Source organism: Plecotus auritus, assembly GCF_963455305.1.
Source record: "Plecotus auritus genome assembly, chromosome: 6".
NCBI lineage: Eukaryota > Metazoa > Chordata > Mammalia > Chiroptera > Vespertilionidae > Plecotus > Plecotus auritus.
In genome coordinates this window covers 147,255,629-147,273,004 of record NC_137773.1, presented here as the reverse complement: position 1 = coordinate 147,273,004, position 17,376 = coordinate 147,255,629, and the positions used below count along the sequence as shown (strand labels likewise).

At 44.1% G+C, this 17,376-nt stretch overlaps 1 protein-coding gene across 2 annotated transcripts in view; it reads right to left on the bottom strand.

Annotated features, from left to right (window-relative positions):
- NME9 (NME/NM23 family member 9) overlaps positions 1-6,169 on the bottom strand; it is a gene marked incomplete at its 5' end in the record, with an annotated part of 30,248 nt that extends 24,079 nt beyond the window's left edge. Inside the window, 3 exons of one of the 2 annotated variants that reach the window (XM_080672045.1) lie at positions 339-396; positions 5,730-5,766; positions 6,074-6,169. In XM_080672045.1, coding sequence (XP_080528171.1) covers positions 339-396; positions 5,730-5,762 — 91 coding nt within the window. Of the gene's footprint in view, positions 1-338; positions 397-5,729; positions 5,767-6,073 lie in introns of those variants that run through there. The other variant, XM_080672044.1, reaches the window with a different exon arrangement.
- Positions 6,170-17,376: the final 11,207 nt, after the last annotated feature.

Sequence of the window (17,376 nt, the reverse complement as noted above, 5' to 3'; positions counted from 1 at the left end):
GTGACTCTGATAGCGACCCAGGTGGAAACTTGGATACCGTGGTCTGCTTCGGTCCCCGTCTGTGCTGTGCGCCCGGGGTGGGTGTGAGGGAACCTCTCCTTTGCCTGCACCTGGCCAGGAGGCCTGCTACCGGATAGTACTGACTAATTTCCCGAACAGAGCTCACCAACCGATAGATGTTCAAGCCAGATCTATATATACAAAGAAATCACCTGGTTCTTCATTCATGAAACTCAAGGTTATAGGAAAATGGTGATCATTGCAGCTTTTCTCTTCATGGTAAATCTGTCATTTAGCAATTTTTAAAAGGATGGATCTCAGCAATTATCTTAAATTACCAGTTAGTCCTTTGGAACTGAGCATTTCCTCCCAAAGCTCCTGGGTGCTGATGTTGACCTAACATCAAAGAAGAACAAATACTGTATTACTGAGGGCACAAATGGGAAGACACTGATGTACTGCTACAGATTTCTCTCTCTCTCTCTCTCTCTCTCTCTCTCTCTCTCTCTCTCTCTCTCTCTCTCTCTCCCGCCCCTCTCTCTCTCATTCCTGTGGCTTTACAATAAGTCTTGGATCAGGCAGTGTGAGGCCTCCATATTTTGTCTTTTTCAAGATTGTATTGGCTATTCTAGGTCCTTTACATTTCTACAAACATTTTAGAGCCAGCCTGGCAATTTCTGCAAAAACTCCTGCAGAGATTTTAATTGAGATTGCATTGATTCTGTGGATCAATTTAGGAAATAATTGAAATATTAACAACTTTGAGTCTTCCAGGCCATGAATGGGCTATTTCTCGTCATTTATTAAATCTTCCTTAATTTTCTCAGCAATTGGTTAAAATTAGTTGGGACTGGTTGGATTGGTTGGAGTTGGTATATATGTTTTGCACATCTTTTCTTAAATATATTTGAACATCCACATCAGAAATTGACAGTGAGTTTGTGGCCATTTCTCCACATTCTCTATTATCTACAAAGTATTCTGAGTTATATAAAAAATTAAATACAAGGAGGAATACATATTATCCCTCTTTATAAATAGTATACATTTTTGTATGTTTTTATTTTGAAACAATTTCAAACTTACAGGAAATTTACAAGTACAATATAAAGAACTTTTCCTTCTTGAATTATCTGAAAGTAAATTACCAACCTAATAGCCCATTATTCCTACATAACCACAATACAACCGTCACAATAAAAAAAAATAACACGTATGTTATTATTATGTAACTCTTGAACTCTATTCAAGTTTTACTGATCCTCCCAATAAAGTCATAATAGCAAAAGCTCTAATCAGAATCATGCGCCAGGTTTGTGAGGTCTCTTTAGTCTCCTGCAATCTGGAATAGTTCTTTAGCCTCTGATCTTCATGACCTTGACACTTTTAAATACTGCACACTGGTTATTTTGTAGAATGTTCCTCAGTTTGAGTGTGCTGGTGTTTCCTCCTGATTACAGTCAGGCTGTGCATCTTTGGATTGGTGGAGCTGGTTGGAATTGGTTAGAATTAGTTGGAGCTGGTTGGATTGGTTGGAATTGGTCGGAGATGATTGGATTGGTTGGAGTTGTTGGAATTAGTTGGATTGGTTGAAATTGTTGGATTGGTTGAAATTGTTGGATTGGTTGGAATTAGTTGGATTGGTTGGAATTAGTTGGATTGGTTGGAATTAGTTGGATTGGTTGGAATTGGTTAGGACTGATTGGAACTGGTTGGAGATGGTTGGATTGGTTGGAGTTGTTTGGAATTAGTTGGATTGGTTGGAGGTGGTTGGAATTGGTCGGAATGTCAGAGAAGCAGAAGAATGTTCCTCTCATGGCATTCTATCTGGTGACATACAATTTCCAGCTCCCTCATTACTGCTGACGTTCACTTGGATCGCACCTGCTTTGGGTTACGCGTACATAAAAGGGCAGAGACCTTCCCCATGGAGTTCAGGTGGAGCAGGAGAAGGCCCTCTATGAGCCTGCATGGATGGCACGTGTTGGGAGTGCTGAGTCGCCAGGCTGTCCTAAAGGACACTGAGGAATTGCCAGGGGGCCTGTTCGTGCACCCTCTGCTCGTGTGGTCCTTGACCCAGTGCGTACCAGTGAGCCCTTTCTAGAGAGAACTTCCTAGGTGCTTCTGAAGGCCGCTGTGCAATGCAGCAGCTCGTGGTGAAGTTCATTTCCCCAAGATCGTTGAGAGGGAAAGCTCACACGTCTGCCAGGCTCCTCCACTGTGAAATTATTCTCTTTCCCTTTGTAATTAGTAAGCTTTTTTTGTGTGTGTGTTTTTTTTGTTGTTGCTGTTGTTTTTTGTTGTTGTTGTTTTGTTAGGGAGCTAGTTTGAAACCATATAAGTTAAAAGACCATGACAATTACCACTTATTCTTAATACAGGTATGCTAAGGTCTTTGTCCCTTTAAAGGGGCTCGAAACCTAATATCTGCAAATACTCTATTAAAGCTCCATCTTTCTGAAAAAAATCATGTTTTCATACTTTTTTGTTTTGATTTTTTTTTTAAAGAGAAGTCTTCTTGATGCCTTACATGAGAGAAGGAAGTTGGACTGACGTCATGCTGGGCCCACAGCGATAGTCCTGAGGAAAGTGACAGAGGGTTCTGAGGAGCCCACCCCCACCCACCCCCCTCTCTCACAACAGTGGCTTTCAGAGGCCCCACTGTCAGTGGCAACTGTCTGAGGAGCAATCCTGTGACGGAGTGAGCCACACCAGCAGTGCCGCCAGGGCCCTTTGGACAGCTGAAGGAGCTCCCTCCTCAGAGCAGGGCAGGAGCAGAACAGTATGGTGTAAGGTTTAATCAGAGATGTAAGACTTAACCCGACCGAAACCAATAAGTTGACCAAGACAAGCAGGTTAAAAGCGAAAAATCGCGTTTATTGAAAGCTCTCGGGTGAGGTCCCGCGGTCCGAGAGCATAGGCCGGGGGAGTCACACTTTACTCACCGGTGGGCTTCACCGGTGGGCTTAGAGAAAATGAATTCAAATTCTAAGCAAGGCTACAAGCAGAACTTCCCTTTTTATTGAAGTGCCAGCACTATGTGCACTTAGTGGTTATCTCGCTGCTGGCCTTGAAAACAACACAGTTCTATCCAATTAAAAAATGCACCTGGCATGGCATTGAAATTATGGGCATATCTAGTCTCTGGCCTACAAGGTCAGACAGCTTAAGTTTATTTTCCTCATTATTCAAGCAGGCTAAAGCAGGCTAGAAAGCAAAGTTTGTAAAGTTCCTGCTTTCCCAGCCCCAGACCTTACATATGGGAAACATGCAGACTCCCGTAGGGAACCAATGGGGAGTGTGTGGCACCTTTAGACTCCACTGTCTCTGGATGTCCTGTTATTTCTATTTCTATTTAGGAGGGGCCCTAAATAGTCTTAGCCAGAGAGGGAACAGGGTTCCTGGGTTGGCAGACCCTAGCCCAGGGGTGGGCAAACTTTTTGACTTGAGGGCCACAATGGGTTCTTAAACTGGACCGGAGGGCCGGAACAAAAGCATGGATGGAGTCTTTGTGTGAACTAATATAAATTCAAAGTAAAGGAGCGGAGGGGAGAGCAAGAGAACCCTCCGCTCTTTCGGCTCCGCAGGCCGGATAGAACAGCCGAACGGGCTGGATCTGGCCTGCGGGCCGTAGTTTGCCCACAGCTGCCCTAGAGCATTGCTTTCAAGGGGTTGACCTCATAGGCAACGCTTCCACAGAAGCCTCAGTGCACACCTGCTCTCCCTCCTCCCTCGGCACAGGGAGCACTTACTTTGAATACTGCATTTAACTCGAGCTCCGGGGAAACACGTGAAAAAATTTGCTAAAAAATGTTATTAGCCCCAAAGGCATAAAGGTATAGACACATGAAAAGATAATCATATGAGACAAAAATCTCAGAGCCACCACAGACAGCATTCAGACTAGCCTGGAAGTGTCTAAAGTTTTTGTTCTTTTGGTTTTTTAAAATATATTTTTATTGATTTCTGAGAAGAAGGGAGAGGGAGAGAGGGAGAGAGAGAAACATCAATGATGAGAGAGAATCATTGATCAGCTGCCTCCTGCAAGCCCACACCGAGGATCGAGCCTACAATCCGGGCATGTGCCCTCAACCAGAATCAAACCTGGGACACTTCAGTCCATAGGCCAACACTCTATCCACTGAGCCAAACTGGCTAGGGCTGTCTAAAAGAAGTTTTGTCACAGCCATTCTCTCTTCAGGTTATGGATTTTCCCTCCCATTTACATAAAGGATATAGAGGCACAGAGAGGTTGAGAAAATCATTTTTGCAGCAATAAGTGCTAGGGCAGGTGCTTAGAATTTGTTTACAGACAGAATATGCGCAGATGGCAAGATTCATAACTCTAGACTGCTAGAACATTAAGGCTGGAAGGCCCTAAGGGATAACTCCCCTAATGTCCTCTTTCTACAGATAGGCAGTTATGTGGTTTGTCCAAAATCCCAGAGTTGTCTAAGACTCAAGAACTATATCAAGTTTTCAGGCTTCTGATTCTCGCCTGTTTGGCTCAATGGATAGAGCAAAGGCCTGTGGACTGAAGGGTCCTGCGTTTGATTCCCCGTCAAGGGCACGTATCTTGGTTGTAGGCTCAATCCCCAGCCCTGATTCCCAGCCCTGGTTGGGGCAACTGCAGGAGGCCACCCGTCAATGTGTCTCTCTCACATCAGTGTTTCTCTCTCTCTTCCTCTTTTCCTACCCGCCCCCCCTTCCTTCCACTCTTTTCTAAAAATCAATGGGAAAAATATCCTCCTGGGATTAATAAAACAAAGCGTTTTTCAGGCTTCCAGTCTAAAGCTCCTCCTTCCCCCACACCCCATACACTATCCTTAGACTGACAATGCATTCTCCCTTTCAAAAAAGTCACTATGCTTTTGAAATTCACATGTGAAGTGCTGGTGCCACTGAGAACAATGAAAGTGAAGTTATGTGTCTCAGGACCCTGCCTTCTACTCTCCAGGGGGTGCCTGTGGCCTGAGCATTTATCCTGATGGGCGGAGCTGACTCAGACATTTTAAAGTTTGCTTTAAAATGTACCCGTATTACAGATCATCCCGATGGTCTCCTTATGACAAAGCACTCCCCCGGATTCCACAGCCCAGGGCCTGCACGTTTACCACAAGCTTAGAATCCCCCCCCCCCCCCGACTTATTGTCCAGGGCCAGGAAGAAACAGCAGGCGCGGGCTTATGGATTCACTTATCTTAGGCGCAAATGAAGTGAAGCACTTTCTATGACAAAGGCACACACAGCACGTAAAATACCAAAACATACTTGTTGAGTAAGCAAATGATTGAATAGATCAGTCATGGGACCACTGGGTCTCCAGAGAGCATACAGTTAAAACTCAACAGAATCTATATCATATTCTCGCAGCAAGTTGCAAAATTCTATTTCAACAATAAATATGTCACATCAGATTCTATTGATCAATATTTCTTGGTTGTTTAGTTTTATTTTAAAAACTATAGAAGTGTTATAGAGTTTCAAGGCTGTATAAGCACTGTAAGCATAAAGCACTTAAACCCAATGTTATACTTGTTTGTATTTAAGAGCACAAAAAATTGCCATCACTACGAGTCCGAGATCTATACTCAGGTTTGAGAACACTGCCTGTCTGTCATATACTGCTGGCAAAGAGCGTCACTTCTATACTGCACTTCCCAGCCACAGCACCCTCCTCATCCTCCAACCCCAACCAAGTGCCGGAAGTCAGCGTCCCTTGAGGCTTACCTGCAGGGCAATTTCCTTCTTCTTGCTGCCCATGGCTCTGCAAAGACAGAAGCCCTGTTATGCTGGCTCCCCGAAACACCCGCAGCGCAGATCAGCAAGCCTGCTTTAGACCGTCCCACCCCCACCCCGCATCCTCTAAGGCAAACATAAATGGCAGCAAATAAGTGCACTGATGCCAATGAACACCCCACAGTGGAAGCGGAGCCTGCAGCCCGCGGGGTCATGGCTTGCAGGGCTGGGGTGGGGGCATTTACTGTGGAGCCCACAGAGGGGCGCCAGGCGATGGCATCTGAGCAGCTAAAGAATTCGGGTGGAAAAAGTCCACAGAATCCTGTTATTCCTACTGGTAAGTGTATTCCTAGGAAACGGAACCACCATCAATGATCTTCGACAGGTACACAGTCTTCAACGTGCAGCAAGAGTTTACAAGCCAGTCTTCATGGCAACACAGACCAACGCCAAGTTAACCAGGCAATAAACATGCAGACATGTAAGCCACGCCCACTCTGGACCCAGCAGAAGGGCAGGTGGGCCCCCTGCCGTCAGAATTAGACTAAGGAAACACTCGCATTGGCTGAAGTGTTTGTCAGTATCTGGGGGATTTGGACCCACCCAGCAGAGACCGGTGCACCTAGGTATTACATTACACAGTTGCATCCCTGAATCCCTGCATCTCTCTTGCCCCGCCAGGACTGGTCTGCACCTTTTTTCCTTTTTCTTTTACCGTTATTTAATGCATGCCAGACATTAAGGGTGACTTCAGTTTGTAAAGGGTTCCCTTTAAGACAGAGAATACAAAATTACAAATTCAAAATTAGATATAAATGTAAAGTGAAACAAAGAGAAAGCAGTTACAAACATGGTGCAAGTAGACTATACAAATTAAAAGACAGAGATTGTCAGTGGATAAAACTATTCCTGTGTGCTGTGAGAAATCCACTTTAAATATAGAGACGCAGATAAGTTGAAAGTAAAGAGGTGGAGAAAGCTACGCCATGCTAGCACTAATCAAAAGAATGCTGGAATAGCCTAATGACTTCAGGCAAAGCAGAAAATGAATCAGGGGTAAAGAGAAGGCATTACATAATATTAAAGGGGTCAGTTCTCCAGGAAGACATACCCATACTTAACAGAGCATCAAAATACACGGAACAAAACCTGATAGAACTGCAAGGAAAGATAGATAAACCCGCTATTATAGTTGAAGACTTCACACCACTATTTTAGTAATGAATAGATCCAGCAGACAGATAATGAGCAAGGATATAGTTGAACTGAATAACAACATCAATACATTGGATCGAATTCACATTTAAGCGATACTTCATCCAGCAACAGCAGAGTACAGATTCTTCTCAAGTCACATGGAACATTCACCGAGTTAGACCACAATGTAGGCCATAAAAACATACCTTACCAGATTTAAAAGAATAAAAATAAAACAGTATGTTCTCAGACCACAATAGAATTAAACTAGAAATCAACAATACCTGATGAAAGAAACTGAACATATGTAAATAAGTGGAGAGATATTCCATGTTTGTGGATAGGGAGAATCAATATTGTTAAGATGTCAATTCTTCCCATTGTGATTATAGATTAAACACAATTTCAGTCAAACTCTCAGCAAGCTCTTCTGTGGAAATCAACAAACTGCTTCTAGAGTTTATATGAAAAGGTAAGAGATGCAGAATAGCCAACACGATACTGAAGAAGGATAAGGAAATTGGAAAACTCACTCTACTGGACTTCAAAATTTGCTATAAAGCTTACATAAGCAAGACAGCATGATGTTAGTGAAAGAATTGATACATGAATCAATGGAACAAAATAGAGTTCAGAAACAGGCCTATGCCAATGTAGTTAACTCATCTTTGACAAAGGGACGAAGAAAAGTCAATTGAGAAAGGAAAGTCTTTTTAAAAATGGTGCTGGAGCCGGGCTGGTGTGGCTCATGTGGCTTCAACCCATGAACCAAGAGATCACAGTTCGATTCCAGGTCAGGGCACATACCCAGGTTGTGAGCTCAATCCCCAGTAGGGGGCGTGCATGAGGCAGCCAAGCTATGATTCTCATCATTGATATTTCTATCTCTCCCTCTCCCTTCCTATCTCTGAAATCAATACAAAACATATTTTTTAAATGGTGCTGGAATAGTTAGACATCCATTTTCAAAAGAAAAATGAATCTGGATGCAGACCTTACACTTTTCACAAAAAATTAACTAAAAATGGATCATAGACGTAAGTGTAAAATGCCAAAGTATAAAAGTTCTAGGAAAAAACATAGGAGAAAATCTGGGTGGTCCTTGAATTTGGCAATGCCTTTTTAGAGACATCACCAAAAGCATGATCCATGAAAGAAAAAAACTACAAGTTGGATTTTATTACAATTAAAAACTCATAATCTGCAAAAGACATAAGAGAATGAAAAGACAAGCCACAGCCTGGGAGCAAATATTTGTAAAGCACATATCTGATAAAGGACTTCTATCCAAAATACACAAAACTCAACAGTAAGAAAACAAACAACCCAATTTAAAAATGGTCAAAAGATCTGAACACATACTTCACCAAAGAAGATATGCAGATATAAAGTAAACAAATGAAAAAGATGCCCAACCTCATTTGTCATTAGGGAATTACATAATAAGATACTGTTGCACACCTATTAGAATCTCTGCTATCTCAAACTGACAATGTTAAATGCTGGTAAAGGTACAGAGCAGCCCTGGCCAGGTAGCTCAGTTGGTTAGAGCAGTGGTCGGCAAACTCATTAGTCAACAGAGCCAAATATCAACAGTACAACGATTGAAATTTCTTTTGAGAGCCAAATTTTTTAAACTTAAACTTCTTCTAACGCCAATTCTTCAAAATAGACTCGCCCAGGCCGTGGTATTTTGTGGAAGAGCCACACTCAAGGGACCAAAGAGCCGCATGTGGCTCGCGAGCCCGCAGTTTGCCGACCACGGGGTTAGAGCATTGTCCTGACCTGCCAAGGTTGGGGGTTCCATCCCCGGTCAGGGGACATACAAGAGTCAACCAGTAAGTGCATCAATGGGTGGAGCAACAAATCAAAGTTTCTCTCTCTCTCTCTCTTTCTCTCTCTCTCTTTCTCTCTCTCGTCAATAAATAAAAATTTTAAAAAAGATACAGAGCAGCAGGCACTCATTTATTGCTGGTGGGAATGTAAAATGATACAGCCACTTTGGAAGACAGTTTGGCAGTTTCTTACAAAGCAAAACATAGTCTTACCATATGATCCAGCAGTCATGCTCCTGCATCGTAACCCAGTTGATTTGAAAACTTATGTGTACACAAAAATCTCCGTGTAAATGTTCATAGAAGCTCTATTCGTAATCGCCAAAAGTTGGAAGTAATCAAGATGTCCTTCAATGAGTGATCAACCTGGGGCACATCCACACAAAGATCTCTGTGGGACACAGCATTGCAAATGGGTCTGCTAGGTGCAAGTGGCGTTTGTTGCCACAAGGCGGTGGTTACTCAAGCTCTTGAATGGTTTATAAAATTCAAACCAGAAACTAAATTCCTGCCAGCACACTGAACGTTGGAAACTTTTTATTCTTTTTGAAAGGGTTAGATTTCTTGCCACATGATCTCTACTATAAAATGTAGCCACATCTTTGCCAGACTAAACCACAGAAACAAATTTAGGGGAGCCACGTGTCCCTAATTTGCTTGAGACCCCGATTTCACACCTGCTGTCCTGTGCAATTATTAATAGTAATCCTTTTTACTTTCAAAAGTGTACAGTTTAGACAATACAGAACCTCTTCAATGTTCCCCAAATGGATCACCTTAGGTCACCCCAGCTTTTTATATCTTGATTTAATGAAATTTTCATCTTTTACATATTTTATGATATGGGTCAGTAATTGGATAGCTTTGCCCAAAAGTCTTGCCCTAGCTGGTTTGGCTCAGTGGATACAGCGTAGGCCTGCGGACTGAAAGGTCCCGGGTTCGATTCCAGTCAAGTGTACATGCCCGGGTTGCGGGCTCAATCCCCAGTGTGGAGTGTGCAGGAGGCAGCCGATCAATGATTCTCTCTCACCGGTGATGTTTCTATCTCTCTCTCCCTCTCCCTTCCTCTCTGAAATCAATAAAAATATATTTTTTCAAAAAAACAAAGACATCTGCTTTAATTAGACCTACCCTAAGGGCATTCCTTTTTTTTTTGTTAGTTTTGCTTTGTTTAATGCAAAAAGTTCTAACTTTAAGGGTTACTACAGCGTTTCAGAGTCTAAAAGATGGGAAAAATAAAACCTTTTTCTTCCTCCTGCAAGTCACATTCATTGCCACAAGGGGGTGATTTACTCAAGGGAAACCCTTCTGCGACCCAGGAACGTTTTCTTTTTGCTCTTTGTAGTCTTTATTTTACTTTTGTGCTTTGTTTTTAGGAAGAATGTACCAAGAATGCTTTCACCTCCCCCTCCTAATGTGCTTTTTTTGTTGTCTCTTCCATATACTCTCTCGCTCACCTCATGGTGCCGGCGGGAGCTCCCCACCGCCCTCCTGTCTCCCTTGCTTCCCCAGCTGCCTCTTCATGCTCCACCCAGAGGCCTGGAGCGTGGGTTCCCACTCTGTGCACTGGAACCTGTGCCCTGGGCGTGGGGGGCAGCCACTGAGGTTTCTTGCAAGACACTGGATATATTGGAGCCACGTGCCATCATCGTGCGTGCTGGGATGGGCTCTAGGCCTCCAGGCATTATCTAAGTGGGGGACGGACCAAGTGTCTCTCACTGCCGAGTTCTGGTGGGTTCTGGGTTCCTCAGTAGTCGGGACCCCAGGATCTTAGCCTGGTTTTGCCAGTCAGGCTTGGGTGGGATGGTTCTAGAAGGATGAGCTGGGCCAGCCCCTCACTGCAGATAGATAGGCCAAGGTTGGTTTTTCAAAGCAGGAGGTGTAACCAGTACCGGCACCAGGCAGTCCTCCCCAGGGCTGAGGGGGGAGAGGAGCCTCAGGCCTGCCCTTTGGCCCTAGAGGGAAGGAAGGGAGGCCTCTGCCCTGGATCTGCCAGCAGGTCTGAGTGCAGGAAGAGAGCAGAGTCCACCTGGGAGCCAGCAGGGTGGTGGTGGAGGGCTCAGGTGACTTGCAGGAGCAGCAGGCTAGGTGTGAAGCCCTGTGGGTGTCCTGTCTGCAGTGTCCTGCTTGCCAGTGCTGAGTGGCTGACACCCAGGGGACTGGAGACTCCGACCCCGAAGAGGCCTCACCCCCAGGGACCGTGGGTCCTGCCAACGTGTGCTTCTGCCTGTTTCCAGCTCTAGTTGATTTTCCAATCCCAGCAATTTTATGTCAAACACCCACACTCACACCATCAAGGTAAGTAATGTGACATCTGTAGGGATTTATGGGCAGGTGTTCTGTACCTGGGCTATCTCCCCGGAGGGAAGTACCTGAGAAAGCCAGGCACATGGACATCCCCTTACCTGTGACATACATGTTCATGGCAGCTGTGACGTGGGCAGGTGGCCCTGGAGACATCCTGTACATCGTCATCCGCCCACAGGTCCTCCTCTTGGCAGGCATTCTCCACTGGGCTCTCGTGTTTCTGCACATTTGTGAGCAGAGGCACTAACTGCCTTTATTCCCAACTATCCTTTCAGGAATGTTTATGGAGTGATCAGCCTCGAAAGATAGAGGTAGTATCTTCCAGAGCAAAGTGCAGGCTTGCTCATCGCCTTGGAAGATAGGGACGGTATCTCCCTCGGCAGGAAGCACACGCAGTCTTGGTCTAAAAGCTTTGGTTTCCCAGAGCTCAGGGTTCTTCGGTGACACAACCCATTGCATGTACCTGGCCCTCTTTGCATTGTTCTATGGGAATTGAGGTTCAAGAAACCTGTGCAAAAATGCTACTACCAGCTGAAACTCATGGACGCGGACAACAGTGTGGTGGTTACCAGAGGGGAGGGCGTGGTGGGGTGGTGGGGGCTGGAGGGGTCCAATATTTAGTGATGGAAGCTGGTTTGATTTTGGGTGGTGAGCACACAGTGCAACATATAAAGCGTGTACCATAGAAATGTACACTTGAAACCTATACGATTCCATTACCCAATGTCACCCCAATGCACTTAATTTTAAAAATGTTAATACCCTGGCTACTACCACTGCTGTGAGTAATAACCTATTCTTCATCTCCAACCCAGGAGGTTCGCGCCCTCTGCCAGTACCCGTCAAACTATGGGAAGATAACTTTAAGCTTGCGAGGGGGGTGACATCTCAGACCTTCACGGCTCCTGATACCTCTAGAGAGGCAATGGGTTTTGTCCCTTGATTGTTTAGGCCAGTGGTCGGCAAACTGCGGCTCGCGAGCCACATGCAGCTCGTGAGCCGCGGTTTGCTGCTCTGTTGACTAATGAGTTTGCCAACCACTGGTTTAGGCTCCTCTGGGAGATTGGAGAGCAGGACCTACTTCCCTTCTAACTTCCCATTTGGAACACAACTCCTTGCCCATCTGTTTGTTCCAACAAAAGAAGCTTTTGAGATGGACCTGGATCCCAGTCAACTCCCGAAGACCTCACTACCAAAGGCTCTGCTCCACCCGTATGTCCCTGAAGCTTCTCGAATGACCGCCCCACAGACTGACGGCGTAATGCTAAATGGCTTTCTGAATTCCCTAACATTGCTAATATTTATCTTAAAGATGTATGTGCATTTTGGAATACCACATGCCATATCCGTATTTGTTTTAATGTAAACATCATATTTTAAAATTTAAGCCATCAGGAATTTAAAAACTGTTTCCTATCTTGTTTGTCAATAGGATGATGGTATTGGATTTCAGAATATTGCGCTACGTTGAAATGAGCAAGCTCTGCATTTTAGGCTCAAAATCCAGGCAATTTTTCTTTCTCTGATTTTGTTACTACAATATTTCAAATACTAAGACTCGTGAAAACACGTAGCTGCAAATGACAATCCCTCTCCCACTGTTTTGCAAGCTGGGGCTAGGATATTATCGAGAAGATGTGCTCCGGATGTTGGCTGCAGAGTGTCATTGAGGGAGTCTCTGTGGAGAGGCCAGGTCACATTGCTCACGTGGCAGGGAATGGCTGTGGGCCAAGCTCTGCTTCTTATTGGCTCCAGAAAACATTCATTAAAGCATTTTTTTTTTTCAATGAAGAAAGATGTCCGATCCTTAAAAATTATTTTTAACCCCATTTTCCCATTTGTAATATGATGTGCCTACATGTAGTTTTTGTGTGTGTGTGTTTTTTTTTTAATTCACCAAGTTCTTTGAATTTATGTCTTTCACCAGTTTTGGAAAATTTTCTGCCATTTTCTCTTAGAATACTGTTTCTGTCCCACTCTCTCTCTCCTCTCCTTCTGGGGCTGCAGTGATATGATATGAATGTTAAACATTTGAACAGATCCACATGTCTTTTATACTATTATCTCTTTTTCTATTGGTCATTTTTCTGTGCTTTAGTTTCAATATATTCTCAATCTCTTTTCTAGTACATTAATCCTGTGCTCAGCTGTGTTTAATCTGCTATTACACTTACCCAGTGATTCCCTGATTTCAGTTATTATACTTTTTACATTCTAGAATGTTCATTTTATTTTATTTGTAGATTCCACTTATTTGGTGACATTTATTCTTCTTTCGTCTATTTTATCTATCTTTTATTTTATTCAACATATTAATGTAAATGGGATAATTTGAATTTTTAAGTATATCACAGACAGTATAACACAGATAAGTGTGCTCATCATTAAAGCATGGCTTGACGAATTTTCACATTTGCATATATACATGTAACCACCACCTAGATCCTCTAGTCTGCTGTTGGATCTCTGTATATATTTTTTATTTCAGTCAGTGTATGCTTAATTTCTAGTTGATCCTTTTTCATATCCTTGAGGGTCTCACTAAATTTATCGGCCTTTTCTAGAAAATTCTTGAAAAACCTTATAACTGTGGTTTTGAACTCTATATCCAGTCGTTTGCTTTCCTCCATTTCTTTCATTTGTGATCTGTTTCTTTGTCTCTGCATTTTTGCTGCTTCCCTGAGTTGATAGAGTGGCTTTGTGTGCTAGGTGTCCTATAGGGCCCAGTGGCTCAGCCTCCCCAGTTACCTTAGTTGGACACTCTTGGTGCACCCCTTTGTGGGCTGTGTGCACAGCCTTATTGTAGTTAAGCCTTGATTGTTGTTGGTATCACTGGGAGGAATTGACCTCCAGGCCGGTTAGCTGTGAGGATCAGCTGTGTCTATGCTGGGAGAACTTCTGTGCTTGAGACAACCTTATGAGACAAGACTTGCTTCAGTGGGGCTTTGCTGCTCACTGAGTCTGCCCCCTGAGTGTGTCCCTTATGGATCTGATGAGTTGTAATCTGGTTGGTCCCACTCTGACCTTTGGGTACACTGGCTCTTGGATCTCCAAGGAGGTGCTAATTTAGCCTCTGCCTGAGGCCACCCAGCAGGAGCTATGGAGAGATCTGCAGATTCCTCTTCTTTGTTTGGGTTTTGGAGGTGCCCAGATGAGGCCCAGCTGTGAAGCAATGCAAGCTGCTGTGGGGCCTTGGGCCTTCTTTTGGATGTTCTGGGTCTCTCTGACTCAGCTGCAGTTTGTTAGGTAAGTTTAGATTTCAAAGGACCAGGCCATTCATATGCAAAAGCCTCTATGCTCAGCTTGGATGGGGAGGAGTCTCAGGGCGGAGCAAACAGCAATGGCTTCCTGTCAGCCCTGCCCTAAGAGGCCCCTGGGTCTCAGTGTCCCTCCGTAATCGCTGCAAGCACCTCTGAGAGAAAGCCACCCTCGAGTTCCGCCTGCTTCCAGACAGTTCAGTTTCTCCCCGTATGAGTCTGGAACTGGAATCTCGCCCGGAACTGGAGTTCAGAGCAGTTGGGAGCTTGTGTCTCCCTGCGGATTGATAAAGCCAGCCGAGTACTCATTTGCCGCCTCCTCCTTGCACGCACCTCTGTACCTCTGCCTTCCACAGCGTCTGTGAGTCTCAGTGTGCTTTTCTCTTTCCTTCTAGTTGTAGAATTTCCACTCAGCCAGCCTTCCTGTGGTTCTGGATGATGTCCGTTTTGTCTTTTAGTTGTAGTTTTGAAATTGTTGTGAGAGGCAGCAGTTCAGGTGTTTATCTATGCTGCCATCTTGGTTTCTCTATAAATATTCTTATAAATGTTTACTGGTGAACATATTTACTAATTTCTCTTAGGTATATACCTAGAAGTAGAAATGTTGAATCAGAAGGTAGGTGTACATTTATTTTTTATTAATTTTTAAAATATTTTTATTGATTTAAGAGAGGAAGGGAGAAAGAGAGAGATAGAAACACCAATGATAAGAGAGAATCATTGAGCAGCTGCTTTCTGCACACCCCATACTGGGGATTGAGCTCACAATGTGCCCTGACTGGGAATCGAACTGTGATCTCCTGGTTCATAGACCAACACTCAACCACTGAGCCATGCTGGCCGGGCTGTAGGTGTACATTTAGCTTTAGTAGATTCTACTAAACCGTTTTCCAAAGCCAGTTGTGCCAGTTATCAATGTATTGCCTCTCAGCTCCAAATCCAACCTTAAATACCTGCTCTGTGTTAATGGAGCTGGACCCTGCAAACATTTCCCCTCTGTCATCTGGCATAATGTTAAGCTCCGTCTTCGAGGCACTGACAGCCACTGCAGGAGAAAGGCTTCTCTTCCTCTGGTGTGCTCACTTGGTAGGTTCCTGCAGCGCCTGGTTCCTGCGCCTGCAGCCACACAGAAACACAGCTCATCTTCATGGGCAGCTTCCTCCAATATCCCAGAGGTCAATTTTCCAATGCATCGCTCCTGTGGGAAGTTTTCCAGCCACTTCCACCGTGTGGCACCTTTCCATGGAAGGCTTCCCTCAGCACCCAGGAGGAATGCTTTCCAGTGAATTCTGTCTGCATGGAACTTCAGTGGACTTCCTCATCCAGTGAGCCATGGTTGCACTGGCCCCAACAAGGTATGGATCTAAGCCTGGTGAAAGAAGGTGAGGGTCAGGACCATACAGGTTTGTTCCTTCCTTGGGTGCTCTGCCATAGGCTCTCTATATCGGCTTTAACTATATTTTTTAAAAATTATCTTTTCCCCTTAAGTAGTCCCCTCTTATATGTATTAATTCTGTACATTAAAAATTCCTTGTCCAGCCCTAACCGGTTTGGCTCAGTGGATAGAGCATTGGCCTGGGGACTGAAGGGTCCCAGGTTCGATTCCAGTCAAGGGCATATACCTTGGTTGCAGGCACATCCCCAGTAGGGGGTGTGCAGGAGGCAGCTGATCGATATTTCTCTCTCATCAATGTTTCTAACTCTCTATCCCTCTCCCTTCCTCTCTGTAAAAAATCAATAAAATATATATTACAAAAATAAATAAAAAATTCCTTGTCCAAATCACTGTGGATACACCAGCCTACACTTCTACCAGCAATGTATGAGAACTCTAGTTCTTCTACCATCAGTTGTTTTAAAGCCTTGTCTACTAACGCCAACATCTGAATGATCTGTATATCTGCTTCTATTGTCTATTTTTTCTCTTGCTTATCAATTTTATTTTCATCTGCCTACTTATTTTTTAATATATGCAGACATTGTATATAGGAGGTATGGAGACTTCAGATGATATAATTTGCCAGCAAAAGTGTTCCTTCTTTCTTCTGTTAAGATAGGAGTGAGGGATGATCATCTCAATTTAGTGAAGAAGTGAGCGGGGTTGAGGCTGAATTTTAATTTTTGCGAGACAATCTATCCCTGGTTTACCCCTATTGCTCCCATGTGCATTTTGATTGAGAACCTTCAGGTAATTCTGTATCTTCATCCGTGAAAGACTGTGGAGATTCAGCTCTGCCCTTCAGAGCATCCCAGTCCGGCTTTCCTGGCTCTGTCCCCATGGAGATGAAAAATCTGGCAAATATCATGAGGGAGGAGCTGGCCTTGTATTTGAGGCGATCCTTTCTTTTTGGGGAGCCTTTGTGTTTTAAGCATGATGGTACTATGGAAGATTTCATTCTGCTTATTAGAAGCATTCTCAGGTCCAGAACCCAGCAAATGCCATGTGGAGAAAATTGGTTGTATTTTTAAGGCCACCTGTGTTCTAATTTGTCATTCTAGTACCATCTGGCCACTAACAGCTTTTCTGGTTTCTCTTTCTTCCATTAGAGGGCTTCCTTCTGGGCAAAGCTTGATCACTGGCCAGAACCCCAAACTGGCAAATGTCCTGGGGGAGGGGAGAGAAACAGCTGGAGAAACTCATCTCATTTCATTGCAGTAGGAGCATTGGCCTGCCAGAACCTACTACATCCTGCCCAGAAGAGTAAATGTCCTAGGCTTTTGAAAATAAAAAAATCTTTTCTTTTTAAACTTTCATCTCTCACATGTATTTCAAAATCTTAGAGTTGACTTTTCTTTTTTTTTTTTTTAAAAAATATACTTTATTGATTTTTTACAGAGAGGAAGGGAGAGGGATAGAGAGTTAGAAACATCGATGAGAGAGAAACATCGATCAGCTGCCTCCTGCACACCCCCTACTGGGGACGTGCCCGCAACCAAGGTACATGCCCTTGACCGGAATCGAACCTGGGACCCTTCAGTCCGCAGGCTGACGCTCTATCCACTGAGCCAAACCGGTTTCGGCTAGAGTTGACTTTTCTTTCT